The following is a 17,865-nucleotide window of genomic DNA, read 5'->3' as shown; positions in this document are numbered from 1 at the left end:
GGACTCCAGGATCATGACCTGAGCCGAAGGCAGTCGCTTAACCAACTGAGCCACCCAGGCGCCCCCGTGTCCCCTTTCTTTACTCAGTAGTTGAATTTGTACAAATTCTGAGTATCTTTAAGATACTAATAGGACAATATGTAATATCAATAGTCTGGCAACTCATAGAACCGTTTGGCAGATGAACAATGGACACAGTGCGCCTGAAGTCAAGCTCCCAGGGACGGTGGACGGGCAGGGGCCCCCTGCTTCCCACCACCTGCCAGGGAAGGCAGCTGTGCCACTACAGGATCAGAGGGCCCACGAGTCATAGCCAAGCCCCGGCAGGCGCTGGGCTGTGAGCAGAGGGAGGGCCTCAAAAAGCAAATCAGATGCACCGAAAGAAGTTGAAAGAAAATACCAATCAGGTTCAAGAACAGTGAGAGGAGACAGAAAGTAGGCAAAAAGGATCAGCTTTCTATGTGTGCAGGTAAGTGATCGAAGACCGAAGGAAATGAGGGAAGCCGGAGGAGCAAGTTTAGAGAGCTGCAGCATTACGTCAAATCCTTGCAGCCGCCCCACATTCATCATGTCGTTGCACCGCTTGGGGACTATGCACATGACTTCCACGGCTCTCTGGGGGTGGGAGAGAAAGCAGAGCCGCTGGTCAGCTCCCCAGGGAAAGCTGCCGCCCTCAGCTCACCGCCCCCCTCCGTATCCCCCCAGTCCCGCTCCCCCCCGCCGCCCCGGGTGCGGAGGGCACATCCAGGTGCAGGACAGACCCCTCCCAGGGACAGGTCCCTCCTGGGCAGGGTGCTCAGGGGACATTGGAGACAGGGGTGGGAAGGATTAAGTGAGGGGCCTGGGTAGCACAGGGTGGGCCCAGTGGGGGGATGTAAGTACCTCTAATTCTGACGTATCCAGGCTAGCTTTTTTGGAATACTTGAGGAAGTCCTGCAAGGAGCACAGAGAGAAGGACATGATAAGGGTGATGATCACAACAGCAGCTAACCTTTTTGCTCATTCCTGATGTGCCAGGTGCCAGGCCAGGCATCTCGGTCGTATGTTCTCATTGCTTTCTCCCGGTAACATGATGGAAAGATATCCTTAGGAGGATTTCGAGCTACAGCAGAGCAAAGTCAACCAAATCTAAGCAGGTACCGGCTCGTCTTTTACTCCAAGACAGCTCTGGGCTCTGTGGATGCCCGGCTTCTAAGTTTTATATCCGAAGCACTCTCCACATATTTCAACACTCACTCTCATCATGGACAACTGTGTGACTTTGCCTCTAATTGTGCTTAGGAATTTAAACCAATCAACGGCGTCTGAGCTCTGAAATTTTAATTTCACGCAGGACCCCCAGGAAGATGAGAAAACTTGCAAGGCCGAGAGAGCCGAGGAAAAACGATTAACATTCAAAGATCTGTGATGGGGAAAAAAGTTCACTTCAAGTGACATTTTGATTCAGAACTTGATGTAAATGAAAAATTGAGAAAAACAGTACAAGGCGCCTTATTAGATTTTAAGAAATTTACTCTGAAATATTTAAAATCAGAAATCAGAAGACCGCTTTAGGTTTTTTATAGGAAAGATTCCCCTCCCCTGCCCAATCCTTCCTTCCCCTCACCTATCCGGTCCTCTCACCAAACAAACCGCCGACCCCGAGTCTGCGCCCAAGTCTGCTCCCAGCAAACCCTCACCTTCAGTAGCAGCTGGTACTTCATGATCCTCTGCACTGGTTTGATTAACAGATCTGTGAGCTGCAGCCTGTGGCCCAGACGCTGCTTTAAGTCCTGTGGTTTTAAGGGAGAAAAGAAAGATCTGTAAGTGCTGCCTTTCAGAGGACAATTGCTGAGTCCCTGTGACGGTCAGAAATGCCAAGTACCCGGCACGGAAGGCGGGAGAGGCGTGGGGTGGGGCAAGGGGCCTCGCTGCACAAACATCAGCCAGGGCTCTGCCATTTCTCAGAATGGCCTCTTCCAACCTTCCAGGGCGGTTTTCAAAATAGCCATTTTTTTTTGCTTGTTTAAAGACCTTCTTTCACTTGCTTTCTTTTATTCATATAAACACATGCTTTATTTTTAGGCTGAGAGTTTAGATCATGAGTTGTTCTGAATTTGTAAAGAGCCTTAAGTTCAAAACCGCTTAAAAAACCCCTTATTTTAACAATGACCCCAGTCTTCTGAAGGTTAACAGATACACAATCATAGACTAAGAATTCATACTCATTTCTCTGATTTATAGGAACGGATTGCTTAGTTCCTGGGAAACATGGTATTTTAGGTTTTGGACATCAACTGTAACAAAAGATTCAGAAATACTTTGTTTCTTTCTTGGGTCTTACCTCAAAAAAGGTATCAATGTATTCTGAGACAATGTGCTCAGACTTTGGTTTATTTTGACAATAAACTATATACATGTGCAACCTTCTCTCCTAGGAATGAAAAAGGCAAACAGAGGAGTTAAAACAATCAGAAGTTCAATTAGAATATAAGAGCACATACACATTTCAGCACATTCATAAAGGAAATCTTCTTCAAACAAAACTGGTCTAGGCCCATGGGAGCACATTCCAGATGTAGGACTACGTCAGCATTCTGCTTTGTGGCTCCGAAGACAGTCTTTCCCCCTTGACCCCTCAGGTATTTCAAACCCCTCACTTCACCTGGCAAGTACAGGGGCAACAAGAGGACACAGTTCTTCGTATTGAACAGAGAATTACTGCCACCCCTCCAACTGGCCCAGTGCTCTAGGAAGCCTTGCTGGCTTTAGCAGGGAAGAAAAAGCTCTTTGACTGCAGGTGCTGAAGGCAGGGGAAAACGTACCTAGTGAGCCATCCCTTCATCCGGTGATCCTCTAAGTGTGGTGTACCCACCCCTGGGGGTCCCTGTGGCCTTTCAGGGGATCCAGTGGGTCAGAACTATTTTCAGACTAATGCTAAGATATAATTTGCCCCTTTCTTTGTGCTACCATCTCAGGGATGTGCAAAACCAGCAAATATTGGCAAATATTCACCCCTGCACATTTGCAGAAGACTGCCAGTTTCACCTCAGAATGTTGTGGATGCAGTCATAAAAATCCATTTTATGAAAATTCAACCATGGAGTGTATGTCTTTTTAACATTCTTGTGACACAACAGAGGTCCTCATAACACTTCTGTGGCATACAACAGTTGTCTCAAGCAGGCGCGCTTGTGACACTGAGCTGTGGGCCAAACTGACTGCTGGGTTTTGTGGGCTGCCATTTTTACTTGAAAGAAGGATGGACACAAACTATATTTATACTTGGGTATCTGACAAACATCTTCTTGAACATGAACAAAAAGTCTGTCGTTTCAAGGCAAACTGGCAGTATCTGTTGATAATGAAACTCTGAGCTTTCAAGTTAAAGATCAGAATTTTGGAAAACAGGGTATCTGCCACTGTGAACTTGACAATACCTAAACACTGGCCTAAAGAGAGGGCTGGCGATATTAACAAATCCGATTTTTTGATAATGTGTAACAAAATGTCTCAGCATCTGGAAGATCTGTCTGAACTGGGGAACCACTATTTTCCAACTGACCAAGCGCCATTTCACAAGCTGGTGCAGGGCTGGACACCTGCAGGTGTGAGGGGCCTCAATGCGTCCAGTGAAACAGTAAGGCACAAGTCCGCTACAGAGCTTTCCAGATTCCATGTGGCAGCTAACCTTTGAGATGGTATCACACGGTCGAGTTCTGGTGTGGTATCTCAGAAAGCTACCCATAATTACCTGAAAAGAGTATTAAAATACTTGTTCCTTTCCAACTCTCTACCTGTATGAGGATGGATTTTTTTTCATATATTTTAACCAAGAAACCATTCCACAACAGAATGAATGCAGAAGCTGATATAAAAATCCATCTGTGTTCTATTAAGGCAGACATTAAAGAGATCTGCAAAAATGCAAAAACTCTTATCACTAGTTTTTTTTTTAAAATGCAGGAATTTTTCCTAAAAAACCCATTAATGTTAACACACTTATTTCAGATACACACATGTATTTGGCTACTACATTAAACCTACTGCATGTTTAAGTACATCACCATCTTCACTGAGCTGTCTGCCTGCAGACATCCCCAAATGTTCCTGCTTCAAGTTTGCCTCTGGTCCCCCTTCTGACCACTCTGTACTGTGCTGAGCTCCACAGCCGGCTGGGGCTAGGTGACCGCGAGAGCCGATCATTCATGTGCAAGAGTGTGGTTTAATTCCAATTCGCTGACACTGCACGGTTTGGTTTGATTCTTAACATAAGCACTTTTATAAACAACCAGTGAGTTCTCCTTTAATCTGAAAAACCAGTCACTAAACATGACAATATCAGAACAGAATATAAATAATGTTATTGTACTGACATGTTTAACAAAAAGGGATCCTAGTTTTTCCGGATCTTCAAGGCACTTCTCCAACTCTCCTAAAAAAAAGCTGAAACGAGAAGAGAAATGTTAGAGCCGTTTCCAATCTGGCCTTCTGATTTTTGTCAAAATAGTCTGCTGTGACATGAGCAACCGGAAAGTGTCAAGTATATACTTAAGAAATACAGTGTTCACAGAAAACATTTTGTTAGGACAGGAACAAAGAGAGATACACAGGTGAAAAAGACAAGGCAGAATGAGACCATCCCTTGACTGGCGACCTTTTCTTCTCTTGGACAATCAACATTTTTGTCTCATTTTTCTTAAGGACACAAGCAATAACATATCACGACTGAATACAGAGAAAAAATAAAAGTTTCAACACGATTGGTCATTTTTATTTCTGAAAACTAGAGTTTCATATATTTTATGGTAATTTTTAAGAGGCCCAAATTGGATAATAATCGATATAAAATACTGAATATATTACCTGTGCTAGTTTTATAACATTTTCCCAAATACTAGCCAACGTCACCTCCAGGTTATGCGTATCAGCTCCCACCGAGACAGAAATCAGTTGTAACCACAGCAACACGAGGGCTGTGGGACACCTGCTCTGTATCTCTTCTGGGCTGCAGTCTCCAAGATGCATGCTCCCTCAGTCATCACTTAGCTACATTGATAGTTATGTCTGGTATTTTATTAACCCGCAAACCAGCATATCCATTAAGGCTATGTTGAATTTTCTAGCACCTGGGGTTTTCTTACAGCTCTGCACACACTGTGGCGGGCCCCATCTCCAGGTGCAACTTCTCTGTCTGGTTAACCCATGAACACTGTGCTGTTTTCTCTTCCCATCCTGGCTTCACAACCAGACCGAGGGGTGGCAGACTATAGAGGAGCACCAAATATCCCTTTCTAAAATTAGATTCACAGATTAGTCTACAGTCAATAGAGCTATCAGTCAGGCTGTGTCTGAAGTTGGTCCTTCGTTTATCTACGAGTCTGACTGAATTAGACATTAAGGGGGATATGAAAATGATGACCCCGTACCTGGGTTCAAGGGTTTTACATTCTATCAGGACAGATAAATTTAGAAATAATAAAACACTACTATATACGCACCCTGATAACCCCTCATATCTGCACAGTACTTTATAGTTTCAAAAGCACATTTACATATGCTATCTGCAAAGAGGACAGAGCACATCTGATTGGAGTGATGAGGCCTAATGGAGAGTGATCATTTGACCTGGGCTTTTGGAGAGTCATCATTTGACCTGGGCTTTGAAGCAGATGGGAGCACACTCCCGGCCATGGGGACAGCGATGCACATAAAGACAGTAAAGTAGGCACCCTGTACAGATCAGAGGAACAGAATAGGGCCGCTGGAATACTCCACAGTATTATCAGTGGCTGGCATTAAGCAATCCGCAGATGATTATAGATTTTTTAATTTGGAGTAAGGTGACCCGAAGGGGCTGATGTGCACCAGCCCCCACGTGAATCTCCTGGTTGGGATGGGTGTGACAAGGTGCTGCGGTCAAATGTGATTATCATGTGCAGTCACGTCTACTGTTTCCATTAAAATGCTTAGAAAAAACAGTATCTTCAAAACTCTCTAATAGTAATTGTACTATTGTATCAAGAGGTGGCTGCAACTCTAATTAGAAACATTTACTGAGGCTTACTCTACACACAGATGCTATTCTAAGTGCTTTGCATGTATTAACTCAGTGTCTCTTCACGAAAAACCCCATGAGTGGGGTGGGTAAGACTCTGACCCACACTGCATAGGAGAACGGAGGCACAGAGAAGGGAAGCAAATGGCTCAAGGCCAGCACTGGGCTCTGAACCCAAGCAGTCAGGCTTGGTGCTCGTGTGTCCAGCCACCCCCACGGGTGCTCCCTGGATGCACCAGCAAGCAGAAGAGACTCTTCCCCCCCGCCATGACATGCTACCACAAAACTCCCTGAAAGACTGATTTATTTTAGAGAGAATACACCAGCAGGGGGAGGGGCAGAGGGAGAGAGAATTTCAAGCAGACTGCGCTGAGCATGGAGCCTGATGTGGGGCTTGATCCCAGGACCCTGAGATCATGACCTGAGCTGAAATCAAGAGTCAGACATTTAGCCAACTGAGCCACCCAGGTGCCCCGATCAGTACTTCCTCTGCACCAGCTACCTCTGGGAGGCCACACAGGTAATAAAAGGAGACAAGCCACTGCACGGCCTTTCCCATTTGCCTGACACAACGCAGTTTAGCAAGTGATGATGCTGTGCACACTGTCATGCATGGCAAGTGTCTTACGTACTCTCTGTGCCAGTCATAAATCTGATGGATATTGCCAAATACAATCTTGTCCTTTCCTTTCATGTCATCAGGAACACCATCTTCCTTCATAAGAGCCATGTAGCCCTATAATTGAATATTTAAGAGTAAGTTTGCTTCACTGACATATTTGGATCAAGTAATAACTTACGGACTAACAGTCATAAAGAACAAAACAGACACATGCACTGTCTCATAACCCAATACTTCTTCAAAAACAGATAAGAGCCCTGTAGGAAAGAGTCCTGCATGGCACTTGGACTGTACGGCCACACACACTGCCATGATTTTCTCTCCTTGAGCTGGTGGCCTTCATAGATCCAAAGTCTTCAAAGGAACTGAAGAGGTTTAAATGTAAATGGTTTCATAAAACAAATCATCTTAGCAGCTTGTAAACATTAAATATTTGGCCAGAAACATATTTTCTCTGTTCTTAGGATAAGAACATAAACAGATTTCCTTTTCTTTTTGGATTATTTACATAATTTGTTAAATAAGAATTTAACAATATTCTTTCCATAAAGTGATTTTTTAATAACAGTTGATTAAATATGTTGCTAAAATGTCATTTACAACTTATCTTGAGTGGGATTCAGCCTATACACTTCTCTCTTAAGTAATTCAAGTTACTTAAATTGCAGAGGCATCAAGCATGCTAAATCTTTTGTTACACAATTAACTGTGAAAGCTGTTACTTTTAATGGAATGAACACCCCAAAAGTATTGTCCTAGATGAATTTGTGAAGCCGAAAGAATAAGCGATAAAACTGTATTAGTATATACTGTAATACATATATACAGTACAAAAACAGCTTTTTGAGGAGTTGAGTTTATAAATATGATTATGCCCTGAGCTTTAATGCCAGGGAAAAGCCTGGAGAGGGCCCTTGATGCAGAATGAAAGGCCATGGTTCTCTTATGGCTACACTGTGTGTAGCAACTTCAGGGCCATGCAGATGGTGATGTATTTGGTCTGTGGAAAGTATAAGCAAATGGCCTGCTGTAGCCACAGACCAGCTCTGAACCCAGGTGGATTCAGGATGGGACTGAAGCCACAGTTGGCCAAACTGACTTCTTCAACCAACGATGTTCTCATTTCTGCGAGGATATCCATGTTTGTAAATAATCAAAGGCAAGATTCCCGTGTCATGAATACAATGGCTGGATATAATTTAAAAACTTAATTGTAAAAAAAAGTGATTATGTCAAAGATACACTATGTGAAAAAGAAGCAGTTAAAAGTGAATACAGATGAAGATAATTGGCTAAATTTCATTTTCCTGAAACTTGATTTTCTTTTGGTGGGGGGGGTGTCAAAATGTTTTTAAAGCTTTTGAGAAGTTTATCAGTGTTGAACTGTCAAACATGATACTCCCTTCACAACTCTTGGGGCTGATACAAGTTATTAAATCTCTGAAAACATATACCTCAACCACACAGCCAAGGTCCCGCACATAGTCACGCTCTGTCTCCACGAGTTCTTGCAAAACATAGCTGGAAAGAGAGGGAAAAATGAGTGTTTACAATCCAAACGCTTTTCATTTTCTGAATGAATTCTTTAGCACTTTGCTTTTGTCAGGTCGGACTCCCACTGGGATTGTACTGTAATATATCAAACTTGCACAATTGGGTCTCCAATTCCTGAGTGTCCCAAATCACTTACAGGTTCATGTACGTAACCCACAAGAGCTGTGGACTATGATCACATATATGGACAATCAAGAGAGGCTTGGACATAACTTTGTTATAGAGGCATGACAGTAAAAGAAGCAAGTTTGTTTTGTTCTCTTTTTAAATGATTAAGTCATTTTAAGCTTCACTGGACCTACGACAAAAAACTTTAACTCAGATGTTTAAAGCTTCGGGTCTGATCACTCATCCAGAAGTGTTTCTGAAGGCTCATAACTGTTTGCAAGGCCTCTCTGGTAAGAGAAGACAATTAGTTGATCCACCTCAGCTGGCATGAAAAGAGTCTGTTGGTCTGCTCATCCATCCAATTCAGCCAACACTGGCCGGGCCTCTCCATAAGCCCGCCATCATTCTAGGATCCAGAGTGTCAGGATAGAGCGCTCAGTAAAACCGAGTCTCTGCCCACACACAAGAATTTCCTCTTCTCCAAAGGCAAGGTTAAAACCTTTTGTAATATTTCCCAGGATTCTCTTTTTTCACTGTAAGCGGCTTTACTGGAACTGAGAAACACTATCACTAAGGTTATGTTAAAAAAATATTCAAGTTTTCGGGACTGTATCTGATTTTGCCTTCTTTCCTTCACAAGTCCGTATATAATAGAAAGCACAGGAGTTTCTCAGTAGAAGTGACAGAAGATATTCTTGTATCATTCTTATTTATAAATAAAGTATAACACACAAATAACAAAACTGCAGCTATTGGGGAGCGCCTGGCTGGCTCAGTCAATACAGGGCAGGCCCTCTTGATCTCAGGCTCATGAGTTTGAGTCTCACGTTAGGTGTAGAGCTTACTCAAAAAAAAAAAAAAAAAATTTAGTAAAATAAACGATTTCCAAACTCTTAAAAAAAAAACAACCCTGCAGGTATGGCTTCCTGCACCCTTCTAAGGCTCTGAGAGATTCTGAGAGACATATACAACTACTCCAGGAGCGACCCTGAACTACTCGTTGCACCCATCCAGAGACGGATCCCTGTCACATTTGTGAAGGTGACAGAGACAGGAGGAAAGCTGACCAATGCTGACATGAAAACGTCTCTTACTGCCGTCTCTTTAGAGAGCTGGATTTCCTTTCTTCCATCTCATCAATGGGCGAGGAGGAGGACAGGAGGGAGTTGTCTGAAGGGTTGAAGGAGGGGCTGCTACTGTCTCCCTGGTCAACAAGGAGCGAGCTGGGGCGATCCTCCAGTGCCTGAAAGAAAACCAGACCACCAGTCACGTTTCCTGCCTACAGTCCAGGAGGCTGGAATTAGGATTAGAAAACCTCGTTAAGTCAGAAGAGACAGAAGTCCTGATGGTAAAATCAGAAGATCTATGTTTGTGATATTACACGGTATTCGTAACAAAAACCTCCACTATTAACATAAATATTGAGCAAGAGTAGCTTGATAAACGAGGTATGTTAGAACAAAAAGGACAGTGAATTTATACGCATTAATAAATTCTATTCCTTATAATCAGATAATTAGAAATAACCCAACTTGTTTCCATCACAGCACTGCCCCCATTTCTGGGTGTATCAGGCATTCCACATGTAGCCATTTTTTCGCAGTTATATTCCTGCCAAATGACAGCAGGACCATTTCAGAAGTGTGTGGAAACTCCTCCATCATGCCAGCCTACCCCAGGCACATCACCCGTGTCCCCTGTGGGTGGGCTATGCAGCAATGTCGGCGATCTCTATTTTAGTTTAGACAGGGTGGGGACTATTCTTGATTATCCATGAAGCCTTGACTCCTCCCTCAGTACACACACATTGCCCAGATGAATGGAGCTCTATCTCTGGATACTTGCAACGTCCTTCCTCTCTTCTGTAGGAAGCACTTGTCATGCTGCCTCGATGACGTATCCTAAACTCCCTCTCCTCCACTGGAGTTTAGTTTCCATGAGTGACTGTCTTCAGTGTTGTATTCCCTGTAGAACCTTGAATGAAGCTTTGCAGGTGTTCAACACATCTAAGATGAATACTGACTTCTGTCCCTAGACTAATGTGACAATGATTAGCGACTGCTTACTTTCTAGTTGGTACATATTAACTGTGTTTCTTAACCTGAATTCCCAAAGCTCCAAGGGGTATGGGTTATAGTTCTTTCAAAATTTCCAAAACACCCAGCTGGATGACAGGTGTGATCAAGAAGTATTTATCTAGACGGGAACTGGGAAAACGTGATTAACTTACCTTCAAACAAAAAGCTCAATACAAACTCAGGAACACTTAATATTTCGCATCAAATCAAAACCTCTAATGCTTGTCCAACTGTTTCCCCTTAAGAGCACGGACCAATGCTGACCTCGTCACTAAGCACAGCTTTGAGGACACAAAGTCTGTGCATGTAGTTTTGTTCACCAAACCCACGGAGCATGGAAACACACCAACTGCTGCACTTATTTGTGAAAGATAGTCAGGGAACGGGGTTTGATGAGAAAATAGCACTCTTATTTTGAAATAATTAGCTATTGGCCTTTACTGGAAGCAAACACTTTGCAGGAAGCCGCATGGCTTGCTTGGTGCTCGTGGATCGCGGAGCTCTTCTACGGGAGACTGGGGTCTGGAGGAAGAGGGGAGGACGCTCTGCACTGTCTTGGGTCTAGATTTGTGAGGAAACAGCTGATGCTCATTAGATTCAGTTCTGTTCTTTTCAAGGGTGATAAAAAAGAAAGAAAATAAAGATGTCTCCAGATGTCCCTTCACACAGAGCAGCGAGCAAGGAGGCCAAGCAGTGGACGTCGTTGGTGTCAGCTGGTGGGATGGTTGTCTGGACTGCCAAGGGTGTGGACGGGAGGCGTGGACCGGATAAGCCTCGTGGAACCAGAATTCCTGAGACTTCACAGATTTGGGTGAATTACTTGTGAAGTCCTGTGGGTCTGGCGGTGTTCTGTGGGCAGGTTCTTGTCAACTTGCTCTATTCCTTGGATGAGGACAGGTCTGCACAGATAATCCATCTCTTCTAGGGTTAGTTTTGGTAAACTGTATTTTCTTAGGAAACTGCCTGTTTCATCCAGATTCTCCAATTTACTTTCAAAGACCTCAAAAGAAGTGTTATGATTATTTTAACTTCTTTAGTTTGCCCCTTCCCATATAATTCCTTGTTGTGTGAAATTGTGCTTCCCTTTCTATTTTCTTGAGAAGATTATCTGATGTTTATTACTTATTCAAAGAACAAATTTTTGGTTTTATTTATTATTCTGCTTTTCTATTTCTCAACTCATTATTTCTGTTGTTTTTCTAGTATGTTGAGGTAGATGTTTATTCGTTTTTTCTTTCTCATGTCTCCTTTTATATTTAGATTAACAAAGAGGAGAAAACCCCAAAGTCAAGTGCAAATGGTCACTGTGGCTGTCGCTGCCAGTGCTTGGGAAAGACGCACATTTCCCACACCACTTGGACCTGGGATGTGGCGGTAAGGGAGAGGAGTGAACCCCAGGAACTAGTTTCCAGGGTGGTTTTATTTTTCAGATGGACTTTGCAGGTTTTATGGTTAGGAGGTTCAGTTCCCCAAATATCATACTGTGTAATAGTTGAACAACTTCTTCCCAGGCCAGTAAGTTAGTATGTAGCTTTTGAAGGACAACCAACTCAGTGTTCGAATTCTATTATGAAGGCCCTATAGCCTGAGAGGTCACCCACAAGAAAACGAATGCAGATGACCAGGGACCTATAGCACATGGTAAACGTGCAGGACGAACTTGGGGTCACATGCGCAGGACAGGTGAAAAGAGAGTAAAATGATTCAGAGTTTTCACTGACTAACAGCAGTTCTCCTCTGACATCAGAGGATTAGTGACAGGAAATCAACACAGAGCAATGTTTCCCTTGAGCCAGAAAAAGAGGGCAGAATCTAGATTATATTCCATGGACACTGACGATGGGATGAATCCGGCATGAAGAGCATAAACACGGTCCTCCAACAGCACAAATACGCAAGCACTAGTGATTGCCCACGTGGATGGAACCTTGCTGAGAGCTTAGCAAATAGTCCTTATGCCGAGTTTACAGCTGAAGGACACAGGCTCGGAGAGCCCGAGTGTAAGCAGCAGTGTTTGAACACGAGTGTATCTGACTCTGAAACCTATGCCCTTTCCACAATCCAAGAGCTTTATGCCTGTTAACTGAAGGAGAAACCTGAGTAGAAAGAACTGAGTTTCAACTGGTAAAGTTTAGTGCTTGGGAACTGAAAGGAAGGAATGAAGCAGTAAGAGCTAAAGAAACCATGTCCTAGAACTCCTCTCCATTTCAAGTCCATGTGAATTAATGACAAACGAATCTCAACCCACTTCGAATTGAATGCAATTCCAACACTGGCAGAATGATGATGAGCAGGCTGACAAAGGGCACCTCATAACCTTGCTTGGGAAAACTATTTCAATTATTAGACAGAATGATTTTAATGATCATATAATTGAGGAGTATGAATGACTGTTTTTAAAATGTTTAAGGATGCTTGAAAGCTCGCAGGGTATAATTTAAGTATCCTTTGTTTAGACCATCAATCAAGTAGTCTCAAAGAGACAGCCACGATGTGGTTTAGCTCAGTTCAAACTGAAATGATCCCAAACTCTCGACCAGTGGAGTCAAGTTCTTAGGTTTTCTACCAATTACTAGCAACTTTCCTGTCTAACTTCCAAGCCCATTGTGTCACTTTCAGAGCATGACTACCTGGGAAGAAATTCCAATTATGGCAGAGTGAAACAGTCTGAATTTTTCCTGATACAACTCCTATTTGGCTGAGTCAACCACAGTTTCACTAGCAAATGTGGTCAATTCCAGTCTGTCTCGTGTGTCCAGGGTCAGTGGTACTCACAGACAGGCTAACAGTTTCTCTTGCTGTCTCTGATGGGTAGAATGATCAGATGATTAAAAAAAAGATCAGATGATTGATCAGAACCTGTCTAGGAGTAGAAGAAATGGGGATGATATAACGTTACCCAGTTAATACTTATTGGAAGGAACATAAATTTCCAACTTGAAAAAGTATACTCTCTGATCTGGCAATTCCTGTGCTAGAAATTTACCCTACAGATCTAACCACACAGACATAACCACCATGGAGGTTTACAATAGTGCAAAACTGAACACAATTTTATTTTTTTAAATAAATTATGTAGTATAATCAGGTCTCTGCCCCTTATTGGCTGGTTAAGTTTTTAAACTCTGTGGCTTCAGTTCTGTCATCTGTAAAATAAAATGGCAGTAATGTGTACTTACTTCCTTGGGCTCCTAATAAGCTAATATAGGCATGGAATAGTGCCTGGTATAGAGTAATCCCTCAGTAGATTACCACTGCATCCACGCTATGGAATACTGTACAGCTATTACAAGGAATGAGGTAAACCTCATGTACTGATGTGAGAAGCTCCTCAAGATTTATTAAGTCTTAGAACTTAAAAACGGAATGAAACCATTTTTGAAAAACAGAGCATGGACAAGCACTCTCCCCTCCCCATATATGTTTGTACCTGCAAAGAAAATGTCTGGAGGGAAACATACCAAACTGATCATAGTGGTTACCTCTGGAAGAGGGACGGGTGGGAGAGGCTGGAGGATTTTTATTTTCGGAGGGGTGACTTTTAAAAGATGTTAAGTAACTTTATGGGAGTTGTAAGATACACAAATGTAAAGGTTGTTACCATTAATGGCTTTCCCATCTCACAGTTAGGAAAACCGAAGAAACACAGAAATTAATTGATTTGAATCAGTTAGAAGCAATGTACACCTATCTAACTTCAAATTAGTATTTTGATTTTGGAGCTTTTATTAAATGAATCCATGTTGACCAACTGGAAATACAGAGGTCACTAAGAAAAGAAAGCCCTTACATAACAGTGCAAGCTCTTCTCTCTTATACACTGTGAATCCGAATGAAAGATCTCGGAGACCTCGAAAGGAACTATCAAGCTATGGGTGTGTGCCACTGGCCGAGGGCACACCTGCGGACATGAGCGGAACTGACCACACCTGCTAAAATGGTGCTAGCACTGCGGTCAATGTAGGTGCAAGAACGGATTAATCCTGGTTCCTGGAAGGTGCCGCTAACCCCCCTGGATGTCCGGCCTGATAGGCATGTCTATTTACCTAGGCGCCTTGGGCCAAGACAGACAGTCCATGCCAACAGTGTGACTCCTGGTGGGGGCTTTGGGCCACGTGGTATCTTGATTTCTGGAGGGGCAGGAGACAAAGGGGAGCCATGCCAGCAGGCAATGGCTTGTGTATGGGACTAAGCTCAAATAAAAACTCTGAACACTGAGGCTCAGGTTAGTGTCCCCTGTTGGCCAGACTCTACATATGTGATGCGCCAACGATGTCACACATCGTGGTCAGGAGAAGTCAGTGCTCTGCATGACTCCACTGGGAGAGGACAGCTGGAAGCTTGACCCTGGAGCCCTCCTGCACCCTGCCCCACGCACCTCTTCCCTGACTGCTTTGAATCTGTCCTTTCACAGTAGAAACCACAACTAGGGGTATCACACCTTTTCTGAGTTCTGTGAGTCCTTCAAGCAAATTCTTGAACCTGAGGGTGGTGTTGGGTACCCCCAAACGTGCAGCTGGTCAGGAGTGAGGGTGGCCTTGGGGACTCCACCTGTGTAACCTGCCACAGACACATTCTGCAGATCGGAGCATGACATGAACAGGGGCACATCCATCTGCAAGCAGCCATTACCGCAGCTTCCAAACCTCAGACTTTCTCTGGGAAGCCTTACCATCTTGCTTTTCACGAGTTCTTCAATTGCACTCACAAGCTCAGCTGCACTCGGAGTTTCGGAGCTGGTGGGGCGGACTAATAACCGAGAAGAGGCCTACGGAAGAAGTGAAGAGAAAAAGAAGGGGGAGGGGAATGCCTCATGTTAGTCACTGGATAGACAGTAAATTCTCCTGCAAGCTCAATCTCTTTTTCAAAGTAATTCCAGACAAAAAGACCACAAGTTTGTCTTTGTTTGCATTTATTTAAAGTCATCCTTTTAAATTTACAATATTCTGACATGAAATACTAAATAAAACCTGTCTGGGATACATGTGGTACGCAGACAAAGTCTGTTTTTAATCCTCAGTCATGTAACATCATAATGTTTTTCAAAGAGGTGACTGGGCGCGGGAGATTGCTAACTGTAACTTTTGCAACTGCCAGCTATAGGCTAGTGGCTGAGGAGGAAAAAACACAGAATCTGATCAAGCAAGAATGAAAGGCTTAGGGTCTAACGAGTGATCCTCAAATAATCAGGAAACCGAACAGGATACTAAAAATGGCTCGCCTGTGTTTATGGGGTTAAAAGAAAGAAAAGGAAAGGAACCGGGGGTGCACTGACCAGACAGGGAAGAGGGGGGACAAGCTCACCATTTTCTGTGCCATCCATTTCCCCAATGATTAGTGCAGAGTACAGAAGATCTGTGGCCTCACAAGCTATGAGATGCCATTTACGGCTAGAATCAGGGTGTACAGGGGTTTGACAGGTAAGGAATTTGAGGGAGGGGCTGCTGAATTCAAGTTTCAGTAATTAGCAAACACAGTGTGTTTGCAGATTACTTGTGCCATCAATTAACTGGAAACTAGAAGAGGGGTGTAATATGAACCTTGCTTCATATTAAGGACAGCAGAGATGCATGCGACACACGGCTAGCTGTCCTAACAATGCATTTCTCACAGGAGACAGATACGGATTCATACATTCACAACGAGGCTTTTACATGTGTGGATCCAGATATGGGATTTGCAAAACAAATGTTGGTTTGGTCTAATGAAATCTGGAGTATGGGGGGGTGAAGAAAACAAAGAAAAAAATTCAAATGGAGAGGTAAGGAAACTGAGCCAAAACAGACACAGAACACAAATCAACGTAATGCTGCAGTGAAAGTTTACAAAAAGAGAAAACAGAACAAAACAAAATATTAGTCACAAGATAATATACTCTCTGGGAATATCACTATAGATTTTTGTAAATGAAGAACTGCTACTGATAATACCCAATGAGGTAACACGATAACCAATAAATGATTTCAGCCACTGAAGTATACAGCACAATCCACTCCTTACATGGAGAAAAACACTCTTACTAGGGGAGTAAGTCAACCAGGCCCCACATCTCACTTTGGCTAACCATCCAGATTTACGAAATTTCAGTTTCCTGCTTTCAAGGAAGGTACAGCTTGGGATGCCACAAAATAGTTTAGGAATTGTCTGAGAAATGACATGTTCCCATTTCCTGGCAAATCTGCTCTGTGCAGGGGGTGAGGCCCTCTGTCACCTCACCTCACCTCAGCTCCCTCAGCGCCTGCCTGCACCTCACATGCCTCCAAACTCCAGACTCCAACCCAAGCCACATCCTCCAGCCGAGCCCCACAGTGCCACAACGGGGGCGGGGAGGTGGGTTCCCAGGAGGTGGGAGGTGGCTGCCCACGTTAAGACTAACTCGTGGTTTGCCTCGGCCTCACAGCCGCCCATCACTGGGCCGGGGCAGAGTCCAGGTCATAAAACACAGATAATCCAGCAAATGACTGTGTTAGCACTGAAGAGGGAGTCAGGGAAGGAAAAAGAGGAAGAATGGGCAAAAATGATGAAAACATCTGCTTTATTCAGAAAGCTTAGTTACTGCCCCCCCAAAACAAAAAGAACCAAAAAACAAAAAGCCAAGGCACCCCTCTAGTAATGACTTCATAGCACGGTTTGCAACACCTGGGCCAGAATGCAAGAGGACGTGCAAGCCAGTCACCAGGTTTCTTTTGGATAGTTTAGGGCTCTACAACCGGGATGCACAAAATATTGGTTTTAGATCTAAACAAACAAAAACCCAAGCCTGGTTTGAAGCCTCCACATACACCCAAAGAGGAGATTTATGGTTTTGAACTGATCCCTACACCTTGACACCTATCCCCACATCCCAGCTGATCCTAAACGCTAACATGAGGCATGCTGGACAGAGGGACTGGACAGGAATACAATCCCATCTGAAAACAATGCCCATGTGCAAAAACACCTTGCAGGGAGAGCAAGATGGCCTAATGTTCGCGCAGGGATGCAGTCACCAAGACTGCGCGTGATTTCTCGGACTCCTCTCTCAGGGTCCCCGGGCGGTACAGTAAACAGAAAATAAAGTTACTTTAAAAGTAACAGTTACTGAAGCATCATTAAAAATGCATTGAATGTATTTATACAAGTGTACATGTATGAGAAACTACACGTTGGTCTACTGCCTGGTCTAAATGGACTTTGTTATTTGTACTTTCGGGGTGAAAATGGGCAGCACATTTTCCAGGTGGCTGTTCACAGCCCTGGAGCCACCAGCTGCCACAGCGAGGCTGGGGTGCAGTGGCGTGGGCCGCTCACCTTGTCATCCTGTGAATCCGGCTGGAGCAGGCTGTGTTGCTGGATGGCCATGGGCGGGGGGAGAGGCACGGCGTCGGCCCCCTCCTCCCCTTCTTCCTCTCCGCAGCTCTGCATGCCGGATGATGAGGACTTTGAGAGCGTGCCACTGCTCAGGCCCTCATTCCGGCCTCTCTGAA

The 17,865-nt window shown here is 43.9% G+C and overlaps 1 protein-coding gene across 3 annotated transcripts in view; it reads right to left on the bottom strand.

Moving 5' to 3' along the window:
* Nucleotides 1–69: 69 nt before the first annotated feature.
* The window catches only part of LOC102731976 (triple functional domain protein), a 314,385-nt gene continuing 296,589 nt past the window's right edge, over nt 70–17,865 (bottom strand). Inside the window, exons 36-45 of one of the 3 annotated variants that reach the window (XM_081825910.1) lie at nt 17,690–17,860; nt 15,072–15,167; nt 9,416–9,564; nt 8,114–8,180; nt 6,670–6,773; nt 4,356–4,425; nt 2,324–2,413; nt 1,680–1,772; nt 883–933; nt 70–615 (exon numbers count right to left, since the gene is read on the bottom strand). In XM_081825910.1, coding sequence (XP_081682036.1) covers nt 292–615; nt 883–933; nt 1,680–1,772; nt 2,324–2,413; nt 4,356–4,425; nt 6,670–6,773; nt 8,114–8,180; nt 9,416–9,564; nt 15,072–15,167; nt 17,690–17,860 — 1,215 coding nt within the window. In that variant the 3' untranslated portion in view covers nt 70–291. The remainder of the gene's footprint in view (nt 616–882; nt 934–1,679; nt 1,773–2,323; nt 2,414–4,355; nt 4,426–6,669; nt 6,774–8,113; nt 8,181–9,415; nt 9,565–15,071; nt 15,168–17,689; nt 17,861–17,865) is intronic. The other 2 variants (XM_081825912.1, XM_081825911.1) reach the window with 2 other exon arrangements.

The sequence above is a fragment of the Leptonychotes weddellii genome, chromosome 7 (genome assembly GCF_054177405.1).
Source record: "Leptonychotes weddellii isolate Sample4059 chromosome 7, ASM5417740v2, whole genome shotgun sequence".
NCBI classification, from domain to species: Eukaryota; Metazoa; Chordata; class Mammalia; order Carnivora; family Phocidae; genus Leptonychotes; species Leptonychotes weddellii.
Note: the sequence above shows the minus strand (reverse complement) of the source record. Positions and strands in the feature narration are given on the sequence as shown.